This window comes from Dermacentor albipictus, chromosome 10, assembly GCF_038994185.2.
Source record: "Dermacentor albipictus isolate Rhodes 1998 colony chromosome 10, USDA_Dalb.pri_finalv2, whole genome shotgun sequence".
Classification (NCBI taxonomy): Eukaryota; Metazoa; Arthropoda; class Arachnida; order Ixodida; family Ixodidae; genus Dermacentor; species Dermacentor albipictus.
Window position 1 is genome coordinate 52,800,397 of NC_091830.1, and position 20,046 is coordinate 52,820,442.

The following is a 20,046-nucleotide window of genomic DNA, read 5'->3' on the forward strand; positions in this document are numbered from 1 at the left end:
AATATTGTGTCACGCTGCGCTCCGGTTTGCCTTGCTTGATCTTTGGCAGTCATTTTGCTTATGTGTTTACGTCCTGTTTTGGTTCGATGGCCCGTGTTTACCACCATTATCCAGTGGAAGACTGGGGATTCACTTGCCAATACCACGATACTACTATGACGCATCCCTTAGTGGGGCACTCTAGATTAATTTACACCCTCCGGGTTTCCCTAACGTGCTCCCAATGCACGGTACACCACGCATCTGCATCTTTCTCCCGGGTGCACCGTGAAGCAGATAATTAACACATTGCGCAAAGAAGTCGTGAAGCGACATACTGTCCCCCTCCCCTCTCCTTCAATAAAAGAAATCCGGCGGAACGTACCTACGATGACTATGTGAACTGTGCAATTAACCGAAACTGGTGATATATGAGACGTGTACTGCCGGTGAACTGCTTCGCGGTTCCCTCTGGCCACGCCGAGCCTTCTTGTGGCGCCGACGTGAGAACCGTACGTAACCTCTGCCACATACACAGTGACCCAGGTTGACATCAAACAGGTTAACTGAAGAGTGGCCCACACATGCAGTTGCACATAAGTTGGCGTCAAGAGGTTCACTGAAGAGTGGCACATACCCATGCGAACGGGCCGCGTTTTAGACCGCGATACTCTGGGGATCCTTGTCGCACCGTCGTCATGATGCTGACGTGGTCTTTCTGCTGTCCTCTTTTCATCTTCTTCATTCCATCCTAGTCGTACTGTCGTCGTCACGCCACCGTGGTCATAAAGTCGTTGTCCCGTCAATCGTTGTCATAAACTCACTCGTCATCCCATTGTCATCTCGCTGCCGTACTTCACGCTCTCCTCTTTAAACCATTGTCACCACTTCAGAACCACCATAATGCCATTGTGGTCATACCACGTTCCACTGCATCGCTGTACGCTTAGAAAGCCGGCGGGTACTCGAGCATCTCAGCGGACCGTAGCAGTTTCAATATGAACGCTATAAAATATTCGTCGCATTGACACATATTGAAGGAAACGGGCTCTTCAAGTGCCCAAGCAATATCGGAAGCGAAAACGTCGAGGCCGAACATAGCTAACACCTAATCATTCGCGTTACGCACTCGTAAGCATTCTGTGAGTTTTTCTTTTTTTTTAAGAAGCACTGCATTCACAAATGGCCGATGTTTTTGGCGTGATAGCTAGATAGCCAGAAGGAAAACTGGAGTTCTAAGCAGGACGCCTCGCCTTTCTAGTTCACTTAACTTTGCTCCACGGCAGTCAGTGAACAAAGATCTCGCGGAAGGCGCTAAAGCAGTACAAAGAAAAGCGCCGGTACCTATCTCATGACGGCAGTCGATGGTAATACGTTAGTATACATGGCGACTCAACGTTTGCCACTGTCGGAAAGAGTTATGTAAGAAACGTGTATACTGCAGTGGGACTCTTCTACGCTTCCCTAAGAACATTCAGCGCCACCAAGCGCATCTGCCCCGAAGCCTGCGCATGGCCTCCGAAATCCGTGACGCGTCAGTGGGTGCGAGCCCCGAGAAGCGCGTCATGCGCGGCAACCAGGCGGCCCTCTGGAGGAAATAAACTTTATTGAAGATGAGGGTGATGGGTAGGTGGGAGCCGAGATCAGGCGCCTGTCTCGCCCTTATTTCTGGGCACGCAGCTCCATCTAGTGGCACTGCCGAGAAATCCGCTCATGGCCTCCGAGACGAGAAACGCGCCGGTGCCTGCGAACACTGAGAATTGTTCCTTCGCTTGACTCGCATGCTCGGTGACCCAAGTGGGTGAGATGTTCATTGAAAAGCAACCCATACCGCGTGCATTCAAGGCGCAGCTCACTAAAGCGTTGGCGTGGAAGGCGTTGTTTGAAAAGTGGCACATGCACAGTGTGATTGCGGCACCAGCCTCCTAATTTGTCGGCTTGCTCTCCTTGAGGAAACGCTGTACATTCGCTCGATTCCACTCAACATCGGAAAAATTGAAGGGATCGTTTTCGGCGTTCTATAGCGGCACATTGCCAGTGGCACACAGCAATTCACTCAAGTCGACACCAAAGAATTTCTTTGAACAGCGGTACCTGCCCTGCCTGCATCTCACAGTGAGTCACGTCGACACGAAAGGCGTTTGTTAACGGGCGGCACGTATGTGAACAATGCCTCACACTCAGCGACCCAAGCTGTTCTGATAGTTTGTCTCAACACCTCCTACCTCAGCAAAACAGCCCTATGCTCCACGTACTCGACCACGGACTATTAGAGACTCAGGTTGGTAGGAAAACGGTTAGATACAAACATACATATGTATGTTTGTATCTAACATATACGCCATGATACCCATTTTGAGGCTGGATCATGTATTTTCAATTTTAGCGGGTATCGCTATAGAAAAACTCAGGTTTGCGCCTCTCGAACCCCTTCCGCCCACTCATGTTAGAGCTCTTTTGAATCAATCAGCAACATTGGAAAACAATCTATGAGCCCTCCCACTGTGTGAAGAAGGCCGAGCAGTGAAGCTGTGGTGTGCTTTAGCTTAATCGACGCATCTGTGTATATATAGGTGTTATTATTAACATTATTATTATTATTATTATTATTCCAAATATGGGGCTGTCCGTTTCCCTCCCGTAGAAGCCCATATATTGACAGCAGACGTGAATTGCGCAAAATTCAGAAAGCGGATGGGACGGCTACACGTTGTGCGTCCTCCCGAGGAACGGGCAGCGTTCGGCGAGCGGCGGCGAGAACTGGCCTGTGAAAGGGCTCGCCATCGGCACGCCGACAGGACCGCCTGAGCCCAGGCAATCCGACAGCAACGAGAAGATCTCGAGCTGAGGGAGCTGGAGGCCGAGAGGATCAGGCACCTTTACCTGTCGGGTACTTCACTGTGATGAAAGCCAAGTGCACGCAGGACAAGCTTAGCTTAACATCATTTTCCGGTTAGGGGAAGGGTTGGTCATTTTTTCCCCATTCCGACTCCACCGTAATGCTGCCGCAGCGGCCGGGATCGTACCTGCAGCATTGAGATCATCAGCGCAGCGTCATAGCCTCTGAAGCTTAAAGATGACTAAAATATAAAGCATGACCCCGGTTTTTTGGTTGACCCGCCGGAAATACTTAAAAAAGGTCAGCGGCTACGAATGTAATTGTGCTGAAAATGTTTAAAATAAAAAGTATTTATTTTATTGTTGATGTGTAGCGCAGGTTCCTGGAATAAAGCACCAAACGGCCCGGTATTTCTTGCGGGAAGCAAATTCTAACCATGACAGTAAATTCTTTCAAGTGAAATTAAAAACATAAAATTTAAAATGTCGAACGTTTGCGTGCACGAGCGTAGATTGCAGAGCATACGAGGGCATAGTGCAGATATTGAAGCATTCCGATATGCCATATGGCGTGGAGGAACGAAACAAAATAGGAGAGGCCCTGACATTACATTTTTTAATCCGGAAGTGTAGCCATGTTGGAGTGGCATCTATCTTTGCACCTCCAATCATGTTACCGGAGCAGATAGGTGCGAGCTTAGAGCTTGCATTGCTAGGAGCCGCGCCGGAAGTGTGTGCTGCTGACCAGAACAAAGCCTACGAAACTTCTGTAACAGCTTTAGTGAAGCAGACACGCTCCTGTCTTTTTCTGTGGCAAGTCTTCAACGTCCAACAGAAATCGTTCCGTGATTACTAGAGCATGCATTCGTCTGGCTGACCAGCACACCTCACACACAAAAAGCACAACTTTAAAGCTTGCACACCACACTCCGAAGTCAGCTTGTCTCGCGAACACAATGTGTTGCAAGACTGACACGGGCCGAAAACATCTTAACTCACTTTTCAGAGGCCTACAGCAGCAGCGAGAGCTCATGAGCGCGGTTGCTATTGCAACGTTGACATTCAGCGCATCAGCGCCAGTGCTCTTTTCCGAAAAAATGCCACGTGACTTCCGCCACACTCTCTTCAACCAATGCCTCCTTTTGCTAGATGCCCGCCGCGTTGCTCGCTTTTCCATTGTAGCGGCGGTTCCGTTAGTTCAGCATAATTTCCGTGAGGGGGCGCTCGTTGCCTTTTCAACTTCCGGCGGATGTGGCAGCGGCGGCTGAATGCTTCCGCCGGTGCGTTACATGCGCAGGCGTCTGCTAGCGAGCGTTATCGCGGGCCATCGAGAGGGTGGCAGATGCCATGGTAATCCCAGAGGCCGCAGCACGTGATCTAAGTTGCAGGCGTTCGCCGTGAGAGGCGCTTGCTGCCTTTTCGCGGAGACAAAAAAAGTGAGAGGGCACGGAACCAAGCTTACGGGACAACGTGGTAAAGTAAAGGAGGCATTGCTTACACCTATCCCGGCTAGCCAGGACCACTCGTGCGCGTTCTTTTCTCCATGGCGTATGGCAAAAAGTGCACTTGCTGGATGTGCTGTTTTCGTGTGATTTGTTGACGCATGTTCTTTTACAGAGGCCGGTACGCGGCACAGGTAGACGTGATGTACAACTTCACGCTGGATGGCGAATTCACTGGAGTGCGCGCTCATAAGATTATCGCGCACCCAAGATATGTAAAACGACGGGAGATCGTGCATGACGTGGCACTTGTGAAAGTAAGTCATCATTTCTGATATACACTATCTGCGATAATGCAAGTAATTTAGCAGTAGCAAAGCGTGGAAATGCCCACGCATTAACCCATTAGGGACCGGTTTCTTTTTTTCTTGCTATCTTGAAATAAATTTAATATATTAACTTACCTTTACATAAATAATTCACATGCAAAAAGTTATTACTCTTGCCTAATTAGTTTTTGAAATACAGCCCGTGATCATATGGTCACGCTGGGCCCTTACGCTACATCAAAATACGCGAAGTGAAAAACATTTATTTCAAGCCATGAAACGCCACAAAAAGCATACATAGCGAATAGTCGAGCACTTATTTAGTGTGATATGGTTTAAATCATGGAATACACATGCCGACGTCATACTCTGTGCGTTTTGGGTGCACCGCGTTGTTGCAATTATCTCATGCACACCTCCACCTCTTGCCATTAGGTATTGGCGCAACAAAGTGGGCTACTTGGTCATACCCTGTACCAGTCAGAACATCACCAGTCTTCGGGATCCTGCATTGACCAGGCCCTCTAGGCTTATTGTCCCATCGCATCAGGTAGCTTTGTGCAATTTGCCTGCGGAATTCCTCGTGCGTGACGTTGAACCCTGTGCTACGAATTAGCGTCCAAGCGTTACTGATAGATACATCACAAAGTCAAGTGAAAATCGGCCACCACCACTTTTTGCCACGGATCGCAAACCTGTAGGCACCTACATTTGCATCCATCTGGTCCGTACCTCCCATAAATCTTGTACTGAGCAACAGTGTTTGGACGGGCCTCCTTGATTCGATTCTTTTGAACACGAGAGTACCTGTCTGCAGATGACATTGACTCTACGCCTTGAATGGTGCTTACGATCGTTACTACAGAATTGTCCATCCAGCGGACAACAATTATCCCATTGTCGCTCAGCACGGGCTCTTCGTGCTTGCGACGTTGGCGCTTGACGAGTTCTGGTCAAGCGATAGGGCATTCTTTCTGAACACGGTTCTGCTTCACTGTGCCCGTGCCTTCGTAGCCCTGTGCCTTGAGATGCCTGAGTAGCTGCATGCTTGTGAATAAATTACCAAAATAGAAAAAAAGGAAGGTTGTACGTCTCTGCTGCGAGTTCACCCCGCATTTGAAGAAGTGGCGCCGCTGCTTTTCCGAAGTTCTTTTCATGTTTTTAGACGTTCCGAGACCCCCTGCTTGCCTTGATACCCTTTGAGGTTTACAAGGTATCCGTTCTTGGCATTAGGCGCCATACTATATGCCAGAAGCGGATAGGCTTTCCGCGTATGAACTGTTTCCAGTCATGACGACCATAATACTAAATCATACTTTCGTCATAGCTCAGGTGAGGCACAGGTTCAAAGTGCTCTAGAAATCTTGTTTTCAATAGTGCCATCAATGGGCGCAACTTTGCCAAATTGTCACTTAGTGTTATGCTTGCATTTCACTCCGTGCAGGAATCACATTATCTTTATGAAGTGATTGCACATATCCGTGCCGCTGTCCCGATAGCACTTTTTCTCTGGCAAGCGGTTATAGCCGGAAAAAACAAGTACTCCAAGAAAACTTATCTTAACTCTTCTTTGGTAACCTTTGGATCAGGCATATTCAAAATAACGTTTCTTGTTTGTTCGACTAACAGCTCCACGACGGCTTCGTTAAAAAAGAGTTCGAACAACTCAACAGCTGAAAAGTCACTTTAAGCAGCAAAGTTTGGGTCGGGAAATATGCCAAGGCATTTCTGGAGATCACCCTTCGTCCACTTAGAACCCGTGGATAATTTCGCAGGAATGGCCGCATGAACTGCAGCAGAAGACACCTCTGATGTTCCGTCACTTTGCCCGCCGGGGTCGTTGTGGTCAGACTCGCATCCACCAATGCTGCTTCCGTCGGAGAAAACAGCTTCAGCGCCGGCTCATAGCTGGCGCCCACTTAGATTGTCAATAAGCCTGTCTGAGTCTTCATCGCCCGAGTGTTCATCCAAATAGGTGCTAACCTATATCGAGCTGCCAGATCTGGCAGCTCGATTTAAATTACTGACACATCGTCATCTTCCTCTTCGAGTATCTTCGCTATTTCTTCCAACATCTACCTATTCAGACAATAAAATAACAAATAACCACTTTAGGAACGCGCCAGCAGCCGTGCAAGAGATGAGAATGCAGTTTGAAAAAAAAAGAAAGCGGTATCCTAAAGGCCCAGCGTGACCATATGGCAACGCACAAGATAACGTACTCGTTCATGGATAAATCAAACATAATTCTTTCCAAAATGCTCCTCGGAGGTCACATATTCAAAGAGCAATATGCAGGTAACGATATCCAACAATTGCTTAAGCAAGTAGTGAAGAAAAAAAACACTTAACCTTTGGAGCGATGCATCGCGACGCTACTCGCATAGCAACACTTATTCCCACCTCTGCGAGGGGCTCCCACAAAACGACTGACAGCTGCTGCCACTTGGTATCCATAAAGGGGACTCTAATCTGTCAATCGGCATGTCAAAGGTGATTTTGGTGCCGTTTTGTTAATCTTAATTAATTGAAATCCACTGTGCAGACTAACGTGACCATATGGTCACGCTGGTCTTTAATGGGTTAAGAAATGCTGTAGCCGTTTCGTAATTATTCGTTCAGTATATCTAACTATTCCGGATGAAGGTTCACACGGCTTTATGTACCAAAGGCGCACAATGAACAGTTCGGTGCTTTCGGTGCTTCCGAAATACGGTGCTAACCAAATATTTCGCAACTTCGAGCTAATAAAGTCTGCTTTCTGCTTTCGGGCTGCTTAACAATGTATCCGAAACTATCACAGCTGAAGTAAGGGCAAATGCTTTCAGAGAAATGCAGTAACAAAATCGTACACAGAAGCTGGATGTTGGATTTCGTGGGGGTGTCTTCAATGAAGACCTGTGATCCTCGCTTGTGGTCTGTTTTTTGTGTTTCTTGCTGTCTAGTCGTATAGAAAGCAGCTTTATCTTTTATGCTACAACCAGGGATGAACTTCTTGGAACAGACCGTATTGCATGTGTCTGCTGCACACAAATTTTTAGCAGCTTTTCTTTTACCACAACTTTCGGTCTTTCTTCAACAACTTCAAATTTAGAGTTTCTGGAAAGTTAGTCATACATCACCAATTCATTATAGATAATCTTGTTTGCAACCAGGCCCTAAAGAACATGAGAGGGCATTTGTGCAGTTTCTTTTTGATGATCAGTGGCGTTGTATTTAAAACTGCTCAATTAATCTGCAGACATTTATGTCTAGCATTCTGTCTATGTCTTCTTGATATTTTCTCTCTTCCTTATATCCTCTATATCTGCTATGTATAGCCAGATACGCCTGCAACGGCTGTCCTGCTATCAATTTGTTTTCTGATTTTCTTCCACCAATACTCGAAACGTCTCACCCATACTTACTTCGACTGACCGGTTAATGCCTACATCAACTCCATAACTCAGCGCTTCTGGAAGGTGGACGTTTCCCAACGATTTCGCTGGGCGAAAACCGTCGCCTTCCATCAAGTTATGCTGAGTTGCCTCTGGCTTTTTGCTGCGGCAGAAACATGCCTCCTGTTGCGTACATCTGCTCCGGTATGTTTTTGTCCATGGCGAACCAGCTCGACTTCCCTCTGTGTTATCGTACAGATTTTCCCTCCTATTTTATTTCTTGTCATTCTTGTAAATCTCCACGGTCTTTTTCGTTTCCATTCTTGGTATCGAATTTACAGTCTCTCTTCCTCTAGCTTCCTTTCTGATGACTTCTGATTGTCTATTTACACTTTTAGTTACACTGTACCTGGTTGCCAATTGCCTTGACATCTTCCCTACATTTTATTGCCGTGCTTTTCAGGTTCAGACATTGGCGCGCTTTAGCCATCTATGTATTTTCATCCATGTCACTGAGTTCATTCTCGCAAATGTCACCCGGGCGAAAGGAACGAAAGCGGGGAGGAAACGCACCGTCTTCCCTCGAGCGCGATGCACCCAACGTCGCGAGGCATAATAAGGAGGGCGCCGCTGTTTTCCGGCTGGAACTGCGCCGGAAAACAGCGGCTTGCTGTTTTCCGGCGCAGCGGAAACAGCGACCGGAAACACCATGCTTGTTAACTTAGTTGGGAAGCAAATGTTTACAAGTTGATACGGTCGATGAAAGTACCAATCTTACTTCGTGTGGCTGTCTGCTAATTCGCTATCGCAATCTATGCTTCGGCTTTCCGGCGAAACTGGCATCTTCTCTTGATAGCGGTGGTAGGTTACACATTCAATACAGTAAGTATAAGCGAAGTGTGATTCTTGTGGGAGCTGAACGGCGGTGAGGTGGGGAGGGGGTTGTAGCATTTAGCAGTAGAAACTTTGGAAAAAATCCACGTGATGGAGCTGAAGCTTCAAAAGAAAGGCCAGAGGAAAAAAATGTGTTTTCATTTGTCAATCGCTGGATGGATGGATGGATACAAGAAAGTTGTATCCATCCATCCATCATTAAAAAGGAAAAAACGTGCACAAAAGTTGTCACAAATGTCGGCACATATAGGCTGCTAAAGATTAATAAAGAAAATATTACATTAGTGTTTGCCTCAGTATCTTATCATGTGTCCCCTTGTCTTTCTTATATAGTAATATTTATTTTTTGAATCTAACTACCGAATGCAGCATTAAACCAATATTTAAGTTTGTGAACTTGCGATTAAGAAGACAGCTAGGTATAAGGTTTCGTCACGTGCTAAGCATACCGTGATCGTAAAAATTTGAAAGAAGCCGCTTTCGTGGGCGCCGCGTTCGCAAGAACTGAGCCTTGTTAGAAGGCATGGCACCATCTAAAGGTTTGTACAATAGGTTAATACTCAGTCATGGTTATTCACAAATATTTCTGCGGGCTACATACTCACTTATACTTATGTCTATTCACGTTCATCACCGCTTACAAATGTTAATCCTACTCACGCACATAGACACTTGTCAGCAGTCACTTATTTTTCCCGCCACCCACAAGTTCTTATAATAGCCTTCGCGTTTTTTGCCACTGCTGGACGTTGCGTCAATAGGCCCCAATCATCATCATCGTCACCACCACCACCATCATCATCATCATCATCACAGGTGCTCGTACATGCGTCCTCACATACTCATGATGTCCAGCATTTACTCACGTTCGAACATGCTCCAACCCAAACACTCCCTGTCATGGAACTTTGGTGATGCTTGAAGGGACACTAAAGCGAAACAATAAATCCATTTAGACTAATGAAGCATTATTTGAGAGCCCTGCAGGCAGTAATTTAAAAAAAAATCATTTGATTATTAAATGAGAAAATGAAGGTCCAAGTATCAGTATTTGAATTTCGCGCTGAAACCCCAGCGCCGGTACGTCAGCGTGACGTCAGGGATTCCAAAGTATGTTTTCGCCTTTGAGCCACGTTGGCTGAATAAAGCTACATATCATATTGACCGCAAATAAGACGGGTACAGAGGGAGAAAACACATAAACAGCACAGGCGGTAACTTTCAACTGTTTTATTCACAGCAGCCCGTGGGCATATATAGGCAAAAAGAACATGCGGAGATCGCAGCAAACAAGAATACACATCAGCTTAGCGTGGCAACCAGGTTCCCTAAACTTGCCATGTTTAAAATTTGGTTCCTTTGGAACACAATGTAGTCAATCTCTACCGCTATATACAATTAGTAGGCCCTAGAAGATGCCATAAAAATCCAAGACGTCACAGCCCCCAGGTGCGGGAACTCAAATAGGCGCCGCCACCCGTATTTCGTTCTTGCGCTTTTTCTGGCTTACCAAGCGTCTTAGCGTTGTAAGAGTGGTGTTTTTGGTGTTGTACAACGGTAATTTACTGATGCAGAAGAAATCATTCTTCTCTTTAGTGTCCCTTTAGGTCAGCTGGCACTCACTTTTCATATTAAGGTCTACTCAAATTCACTGACATTCATTCTACTTCATGCCCATTTGCAGTCATACCTTTCGTAACTCCAATCTGTTTGTCTCATATTGTGCGCCGAGTATGAAATGAATGCTTTATGGTATGACTGTGATGAGTGTTGCATGATTGCTCTGGTCAACCTACTGTTTTTTGGTGTGGAGCATGCTGTAAAGATGGTTCCTACGGTGAGTAGTGCTATGAATAGTTCATTACTGGAAATATTTGTCTTCTGTCCACTTACGGCCACACGGCTACACAGTGAAGTTCTGTTTCGTTTGAACGCGAATAACGCTGTCGCATTTGAAATAATTCTTCAGATGTAGCTGCTGCGAGATTTGGCGCTAAGAAAATACAGCTTCCATTGAATAACCTAGTACATTTTGTTATGATAAAATAGAACCTGTTGAATCGCAGTTCACAATTATAGGCAAATGCAACTACCGTTTGGCCAGTTAAACCTTGGCAAAATTTTGTTCTTAAACAGCAGCATCACTGTTATATTGGTAGACAGATGTGTGTTGTACACTATTTCCTCAGAGGCCTATATGCGAAAAAAGATACTGCTCAGCAACGGAACAGTGCATTAGAATTGATATGACTTTAGCTCCAAAATTGAGTGTAGATCAAAGCAGTGTCACGTAAGCAGGACGTTATCTGTTGAGAATATGTTCGGTTTGTTTACAATTGATCCCTACTAAACGTTACACTTAACAGCTGCCAGTGGATCTGGAATTCAACAGATTCATGAAACCAGTGTGCCTGCCTACACAGAAAATGAACGTTGCAGGAAAGATTCTTGTTGTCGCCGGCTGGGGTAGGACAGGACGTAAGTACCACGATTTCCACCTTTAATTGGACATTGGTTCTCTTCTTCACAAGAATATGGGCAAATAAGAAAGACCACAGACGTGCAAAATGAAATCACATACGTAAAAGCACAATAAAGCTATATATCAACTCATATAAATGTGTGATGAATTCAACCTTAAAGCTTCGTCGCGTGATCGTTGTCATAGCCAACAAATCCGGCAACATCAATCTCACAATGAATGCCAAAGTTAGATCGATTAGCATTGAAGCAAAGTGTCGACAGACCGTACTGCAAAGGCCGAAACCGGTCATGTATGAGGAATGTGGGAATATATATTGAAACAAGTGCGTCTGATTATATTGTGTGTCCAAGCTAAACTTAGCCAAGCTGCTCAGCGAAAGGAAAAGAAAAATTTGAAAAACGCGAATACAAAATAAAATTACAGGGCCTACGGTGTACAACCGAACACCATAGTTTTATAACGGTATGTTGCACCGTGTTCGTTATATCTTTTTTGTTGTTGTTGAAAACATTTATTAATGTTAGCTGATACGCCAATATATGACGAGGGTTCAGCTCCGCCTGCATCCGGGGAAATTTAAATTATTTTTTCTTGTCCCTGAAGACCGGCACATATTCAAGGTTCCAAGTTTACGTTAAAAAAGGTTCGTTGAAGAACCGCACTTATCCAGTTACTCTTAACTATGTAGCGGCTGCAATGATACCATTTCGACTGAAGTTTAGCTGACCGTGAGACGAGGATGAAGCAAAGTGCTTCGCCCCACGTATAGTACTTTGGCAAATGCACGTTTCAAAGGAAGATTTTGCAGCAAAAACTTTCCAGATTTCCCTCTGGGGACTATTTTTGGGGAAAAAAATGCGCGACAGAAGCCCTCGCCTGAGGCTCCCTGCAAGGCAATATGAGGGGCGCAGGGCCCATAGTAACGGGAGTGACTATGGAATATCGCCGATTACCTAGAAGCAGCTGAGATTACCTAGGAGCCATCTCTACGAGCCTGACGTTCTCCGTACCCGATCTTCATTACTTGCAGCTAAGCTGGTCGTGCGCCCACTCTCCCGTTGATTGAAATCTTCCGTGTAGGTGAACGTTATTTGTATTTTGAGCGGCTGTTTGTACTTATATAGGTTTTTACACATGCTGAGTTTCGTATGCATTGTGAAAATTCACCCATCTGACATAGTGCCCAGATAGGGCTTCAGTGTGAGAAAATATTTTAGTATAGAACGCAGGGTTTGGTTGAAGAAATGTGGTGCAGTGAATCATTGTCGGTGTAATAATCCTAAATGGAAGAGATAGTTGATATCCTAGACGACATTTGTATCGCGTCATTTTGGCCTTTGTGCAGCTTATGGCACGTAGGAATATTTATGGTGAGCCAGTGTGGTTACCGAACAGCCTAGATATTTGATGTGGGTGAGGTGCGAGTGTCAAAAATGGTAGGCGGCCGTTTTAGCTTTGCCAGCCGCCGCAGGTGAGTCTGGTCAACGTCTCCGCAATTGCACGTGTTGAATATTTTCAGCCCTTCCCGCAATCTCATGTACTGAACTTTTCAAGTAGCAAGACACTCAGAAAGGTTCGGGTTGTGATAATTGCTTGTGTAGGTCATGCAGAAAGAAAAAGGCACAAAATGAGATAAGACGGTGCTTTGAAATAACGAGATTTGTACAAAAAAAGCCAACAAGGCTCTCCAGCAGGCTGCATGGAAGGCTGCGCGACAGGCTGAGAACTTATAGTAGTGCCACAAGAACTTCGACTAGTTTGGCTTAACATCAACACATGAGCGAAAACATGAACATTTTTCGTCGAGATTGTCAAACGGGCAGTCTAGAAATTCTTGTTATATAAAGATGAAAACATTCTTAGGCTGCGAGTAGGGGGACTATGGTGGGGGTTCTGGTCAAGGCACCCTAATTTTTGTGGGTAAACTGACGCATTTTTAACCACGGCTGCAGAATACGAGAAATACCGCGAGCAGTCTTTCTCATGCTCCGTTATTACGATTTTAGACCTATCTCGACTAGCTGAAAGTAGATGTCCGGTGAAGCGCATTAGCAGGTTTCGCACATTTTGGTGAAAGCAAGAATGGGAATCAGCATTCTCGCGATAAAAAAAATGCATGTCTCGTGTTTATTCTTCTAAGCTTTGATCTTCTGAATATGTGCACAATCGGTAACTCGGGCATTTCAGGCCTTAGAAAAAGTTCGATTCACTCGTCGCTATTGCTGCGGGCACAATTGAAACAAATTTTGAATTTGAAATGCTACCAGCGGGTTACGCCTAACGGCGAATTAAGAAAGGCTACATAAGTAGTTGCCTTATGACAGGGAGCTATACCTTCTCATTTAGATAAGCTGAGCTGTGGCTATCGGTTTTGCTTTCCAGTGTGCTCGGTCGTAATAAAAGACGTCTTTAATATAACTCTTTGATAACTCCCAAAGCACGCTAAACGTAATTTTGGATAGCAACTGGGGCTGGTTCTTCCTAATTTCTTTTTTCGTGTCGGCATCTTGAGTGTTTCACCGCTGCTGGCGCGTGTGCAGTCAAGTGCGAAAGTTCAAAGAGCAGAAGTGCCACTAAATTCTTTTCTGCAGTGCTTTGGCATAAAACATGAAATCGAGTGTACTGTCCATGTGCGCCTGCTTGACGAGCGCCATACTTTTATGTCTTTTGACCTTGCACGGGTGTGCTAGAGGAAACAAATCTTGTTTCTTTACGTATGCCGTGGTCTCTAAACTTTTGCACTCGACTCTACTTGCTGATACGTTTTCGGGGGACCGAATTTTAACCACTAACAGCCTAAAGTTATCGCTTAGGGCTGGACGCGCGTGGTTGATTTGGAACCCACTCAAATGTTACCGTTCATACTATCTCTTGTCTATGTTCTTGCCGGACCTTGTTGTCCTCATTACCCTGTTACCGGACCTTGTTACTAGCATCGTGCATTATATGCGCGACGCTAGTAGTCTACTTTCTGAAATTAAGGTAGGCAAGCATCAGCGATTACGATGGAACTGTCCACGAGTCGCCTATTAAATCCGATGGGCTTGAGACGCAGATAAGATTTCGACGATGGTCGCCACTATCGTTGTGCTACTTGTATTGCTGGGCTCAGGTTCGTCCAATAGACAGTTTCCTGACTGGGGTTTGTTCCACTGCGCCAGTGTGTGACCGCAACGTGACACTATGCTGTTGAATCATTGACCCCATATATTAGGAAGTCGTCCGTTCTCCTAATTTATTGAAGATGTCGCGTTTCCTAGTTTCAGTAGCGCATTTTCTTTCTTAGCCTCTTTCTTAGGCCGGTTTCAAAAATAGCGCAGTCTAGGTATGCGCGCCGGTCCTGAAGACAGATCTAGCAGCGGTGGTGTGGGGAGCGTTCCCGCATTCTTCCCTTGCGGCAGCTGGCGTTTCGAGGCGCTGTCGTCGAGACGCTGCCCCTCTAGTCCAAGTTGCGGATGGTGTCGTTTGAGACGCCGTGGTCCTCTCAGACTAAATTCCATGGTTCACGCATCCCATCCCTACCTCAACTCGTTCAGGAAGGCATTCCTTTTTAACGCGATAGCGTTAAGGAGCTCGTGTCGCAGAAAAGCCGGTGTCGTCGGCGTCGGGTGTCGGCGTCGGCGGCGTTGACCGTGAGCGATAAATCACGGCAGGCGCTTCATAAATAAAAAGCAACTTCCAAGATTGGCCCGGTGGGAATCGAACCCGGGTCTCCGGAGTGTGAGACAGAGACGCTACCACTCAGCCACGAGTTCGATGCTTCCAAGCGGTGCAAACGCGCCTCTAGTGAATGCGGTGTTGCCTTCGAAACCAGCCGTGGAAAGTTATACTGCGGTGTATATCGGTAATTATGAACATGTAACGTACAGAAGTCACAATTACACGAGTTGCGAAGTGCGTTTCCGCCGCATTTCTTTCGCGCTTTCCGCACACGCAGAGCCATCTTGCGGCAAACACAGAAGACCCCCTCCTCTCAATGTACGGCGCTGCCCCGACAGGAGGCGCGCCGCGCGCGCATTGGGACCGCTGCCAGGCGCGTCGCGGGACTCCCTCTCCCCTGACGACGCTTCGCCGTGCTTCCGGTTTAGATTACTATCTATCTCTCTGCCCGTGCCGATCACGACGTTTGGCAGGCGCAGATCGTTTCCCCTCCGAGACACCGAGTTCTTTGGTTCGTTTCGTTCGCTCAGGCGCACGTTTCGTTGTCGCGCCGAACGCTGCGTTGCTCGACGTTCACCGCGTGATAGGTGGGCGCTAAGTCCGATGCGGGGCGCATCGTAAGTGATTGCTGTGCCGTAGCGCATTGTCTTATACCCCTTGGCGGGTCGACGGGAACGCTGTCGCGTCCCACTCTTGAAGGCGAAGCTTAAGCGTCCTCCAATTTTTTTCACCGACTGGAACTGGAAGTGCAATCTCCTTCTGCCTTTTTTTTATTTCTTTCTCTAGCGGCAAAGCACAGCAAGAGCCTTCGGCGTACTGAAGTTGTTGCTGTCACGGATGAGCTGTGCCAAGATGAGCTAAGAACAGTGAGAAATAGGAAACTCGCCACACCTGGACCTCTAATCTGCGCCTTCGGGATAGACACTGGAGACTGCAGGGTAAGCAGGCAATTGGAGCCGTGACTTCGGCTTCAGACATCAATCGAGGCGCCAAGTTGTACAGCGTCAATTGCACGTGCATATAACCCCTTAATTATCTAGGTGCGTTAGGAACAGATCGAATAAACGGTGATATTGCCTCACCCCTCCCCCTGCCTGTCCCTAATGTAATCAATGAGTCAGGTTGCTTAAAACACCCTTTGTGTTTCCATTTATTTCGAGATTATTTATGTCTCTGAACAATACTAATAAAAAAACTTGAAGGAGCAGCGTTAACAAAGCCAGCTACGGTTACTTATACTATACTGCCAGCTACATAGAGCAGCAAAATACAAAAGGAAACAAGAAAATGTGCACAGGTATTGGTAAATCAGATGAATTGGCAAATTAAACACAATTTCGCTGAAAAATAAGTGAGATTATAAACAAATTGATTAAATGTTTCCATCATTTACTTTCATGGCCGATGAGAAGTGGCCTTACACACTCATCAAAAAATTGTCTAACTGAAGGAGATTGAGAAAATTTGATAGCTGCGTCAATATTGCATGTAAAAATAATAATGTTCCTAGCATACGATTTGTGACACTCCTGACAATAGTCCTGAGAATACTTGTGGAATGCGGGAGATGAAAATTCAAGACGGAGAGTAAAACGTGAACAAGATGAAAGCAGGAGCCACAAGTGGACTTGTCTTTCTCAAGACGACGTATGCTGTCCACGGCACAGTATATATACACATTGTTCTTCTAAAGGGGGAAGAGTGTAAAGCGGATGGGCGAGGTGACGACCGAGGGTGAGTTAACGGCGCTGAGGGTGCGCAATCGAAAAGAAATTTTATGTGCTACTGAAAGCAGGTGAAGGAATGTGAGGTAGTGCCACATTTCAGTCGGTTGACTTCTCATTGTAGATTCGGCAGGTAACAGCACACTTCAAACCCATATTAATAAAAGAACGAAAAGAATGAATAAAGAAAGGCTTGTGGGAAAGTTGGAATATTATTGACAACGCAATAATAAATAAAGAATAAGAAAGCACTAAACAACTCAGTGAAAAATAACCAACTGCTGTTTTCTATAGTTTGAAATTTCGCATAGCGAAATGAATATACAGCTCCTTTTGAAACACTCGTGCACTAAAAGTCCAGTATCCAGACAGTACAAAATTCGATAAAAACCAACAGGCATAAAAGTTTCAAAGGAAGCTTTAGAATCTATTCGCTATGCTAAATTTCTAACTATGCCATTAAATTAGGCATAGGTAATGCCTACTGCTTTTCATTCGCTTTGGGCATTTTGGAATATTGGACATTTATTGCATGAACTTTTCAAAGGGAGCTTTAAAATCAATTTGCTATGCTGAATTTCAAACTATAGAGCTCTTGGTTATATTTATTTTGGTTGTTTAGTTCCTTCTTTTTTTTATCTTTTTTTATAATTTGCACCTCCCTTATTTATTTTTATCCTTTCCATTCTTTCCTTAATATATTTAGTCTTTTTTTTTCATGAGCACTGCCTTCGGCCAGTACATTTATAGTCTCATTTATTGTCACTTTTGCTGCTATTTATGGTCTAATTGGGGATAAGAGTTAATGGAGAATACCTTAGTAACTTGCGATTCGCTAATGAAATTGCCTTGCTTAGTAACTAAGGGGACCAATTGCAATGTGTACTCATTGACCTGGACAGGCAAAATAGAAAGGTGGGTCTAAAAATAAATCTGCAGAAAACTAAAGTAACGTTCAACAGTCTCGGAAGAGAACAGCAGTTTACGATAGGTAGCGAGGCACTGGAAGTAATAAGGGAGTATAAATTCTTAGGGAAGGTAGTGACCGCGGATCCGGATCATGAGACTGAAATAATGAGACGAATAAGAAGGGGCTGGGGTGCGTTTGGTGTGCATTCTCAGATCATAAACAGCAGGTTGGCATTATTCCTCAAGAGAAAACTGTATATTAGCTGTCTTACCAGTACTACCCTATGAGGCAGGAACCTGGAGGCTTAAGAAAAGGGTTCAGCCTAAATTGATGACGACGCATCGAGCTATGGAAAGAAGAATGATGGGTGTAACGTTAAGGGATAAAAGAGAGCAGATTGGGTGAGGGAATAAACGCGAGTTAATTACATCTTAGTTGAAATCAAGAAAAAGAATTGGGGCATGAGTCGGGCATGTTATGAGGGCGGAAGGTAACCGACGGTCATAAAGGGTTACGGACTGGATCACATGAGAAGGGAAGCGTAGCAGGGGGCGGTAAAAAGTTAGGTGGGCTGATGAGATTAAGAATGTTGCACGGACAACATGGCCACAATTAGCAGATGGCCGGGGTAGTTGGAGAAGTATGGGAGAGGCCTTTGGCCTGCACTGGGCGTAGCCAGGCTGGTGATGATGATGATGATGATGATGATGATATATTGTGCCGAGGAGAGAGTTTGTCGCCTTGACAAAAAAACAAGTCCGCTAGTTGAAACATTGACTGCTGCTTTCATCTTCTTTACGTTTAGCTGATTGTCTTGACATCATAGTAATTTAGTTTTAAGAACAACAACCAAATGAGAACGACCGCTTGCGGTCAGTAAGATATTGCCCCCAGTTAATAAAAGATACTGGGTAAGCTATCGGACCCAAGTTCTTCAGTAGATTTGATGTGTGCAGCACTACCAAATGCTATTTTAGCACTTTGAAGTCCGATGATTTCCTGTATGAATCGTAATCTCTTGCTCAAGATATTCGACAACGAGAAATATAAAAAAAGATATTTTCAGAAGTGTGCGAATCAACAATGCTAATCAAACAATTTATCAGCATTATGGTGCAGGCGGACATGGCTACACCTGAAATTTCACAAATGCCCATGGTTCGCATCACTTCGAGCTTAAGCCTCGGCGCTCAATTTTTTTGGAGCCTGCTGCCTTATTCACATAACCTGCATCGGCTGGTTCAATAATAATCTTGAGGTTATTTACGGCCATATTGCAGGTCATTAGGCTGGTAAATTAGAAACTACGAAGAGCCACATGCCGTTCACAAGTAACTGAGCTTCTGGCAGTTTATGAGAAAAAAATTATGATTATTGCTGAAACGTCCAGTGGGATTTTCTGTTATTTCGTCAACTCTGCCGATCAGATGTATAGAATATGAAATTTTTTACTTCATTAGCATTATTCCGACAAGAAACATTTAGCATAAAAATGATACGTCAATAGGTCTTGACATTGCAAGTGCGCCTAACTTTGTTATGACCGTTGTTCCTCGTGCTACTAAAGCAAAACCTTCGCTGAAAGTAAAGTTTATCAGAAAACAGTTTTACACTCGTTTTTGTATTGTGCCCCCACAATAATCATGTCTTTCCTTGTCACCCACAGGGGGATTCAGGTGGACCATTAACGCTCAAGGGCGACGATGGAAGAACACTGCAAGTCGGAATTGTTGCTTTTGGACAGTACAAATGCCCCCCAAGTACACCAACGTTATACGCGCGGGTGTCCAGCCACATGCAGTGGATCGAAAAGGCTCTACATAACGTCCGAATGTGGAGGAAACATAAGTTGGTCCGAAAACAAATTTCACGTCGCTTGCCATAAGACGCCCTACCATTGCACCGTTGTGGAAAACTCAAGACGAAAACATTGGCGAAATGGTTAACCATATTGAAAAAAGGTAGCTGTAAAACGCCTACGGAAACAGTGGGCATTGAAGATGAGAAGTGTGTCCTAAACTGAGTTTATTAATAAAAGTGTTTGTTCTGCTTTAATGCGAAGAAGAAAACAACAGCTCAATCACACAAATACTGTGTTTCGGCTCATTGGTTTATGACTTCAGCAGGAACATCACAGGTTAAGAGCAAGTGAGAACGAGTTAAGGGAAAGGAAGGAGGTGAGAAAGCACCGTGGTGTACCCCTTTCAAATGTACTGGTATTTTGAGATGTTCTCCCTCAACTCAAATACGAAAACTCAAGGCGATGGCAGAAATTCGCTTCGAGTGTACATATAATTTGCTATCGCAAGGAAAATGCATCGAAGAGCTGCATGTCAATGCCCGGTAAATGGCGCTCAGTGATCTATGAAGTATCAAGAAACGGATTTTTATCAGGGAGAGCAGCTTTT

At 45.2% G+C, this 20,046-nt stretch overlaps 1 protein-coding gene across 1 annotated transcript in view; it reads left to right on the forward strand.

The window, feature by feature from the left end:
* The window catches only part of LOC135907643 (chymotrypsin-2-like), a 29,692-nt gene extending 9,999 nt beyond the window's left edge, over positions 1-19,693 (forward strand). Inside the window, exons 5-8 of the mRNA XM_065439339.2 lie at positions 4,435-4,576; positions 11,226-11,337; positions 15,791-15,942; positions 19,305-19,693. Coding sequence (XP_065295411.1) covers positions 4,435-4,576; positions 11,226-11,337; positions 15,791-15,942; positions 19,305-19,523 — 625 coding nt within the window. The 3' untranslated portion in view covers positions 19,524-19,693. The remainder of the gene's footprint in view (positions 1-4,434; positions 4,577-11,225; positions 11,338-15,790; positions 15,943-19,304) is intronic.
* The last annotated feature ends 353 nt before the right edge of the window (positions 19,694-20,046 follow it).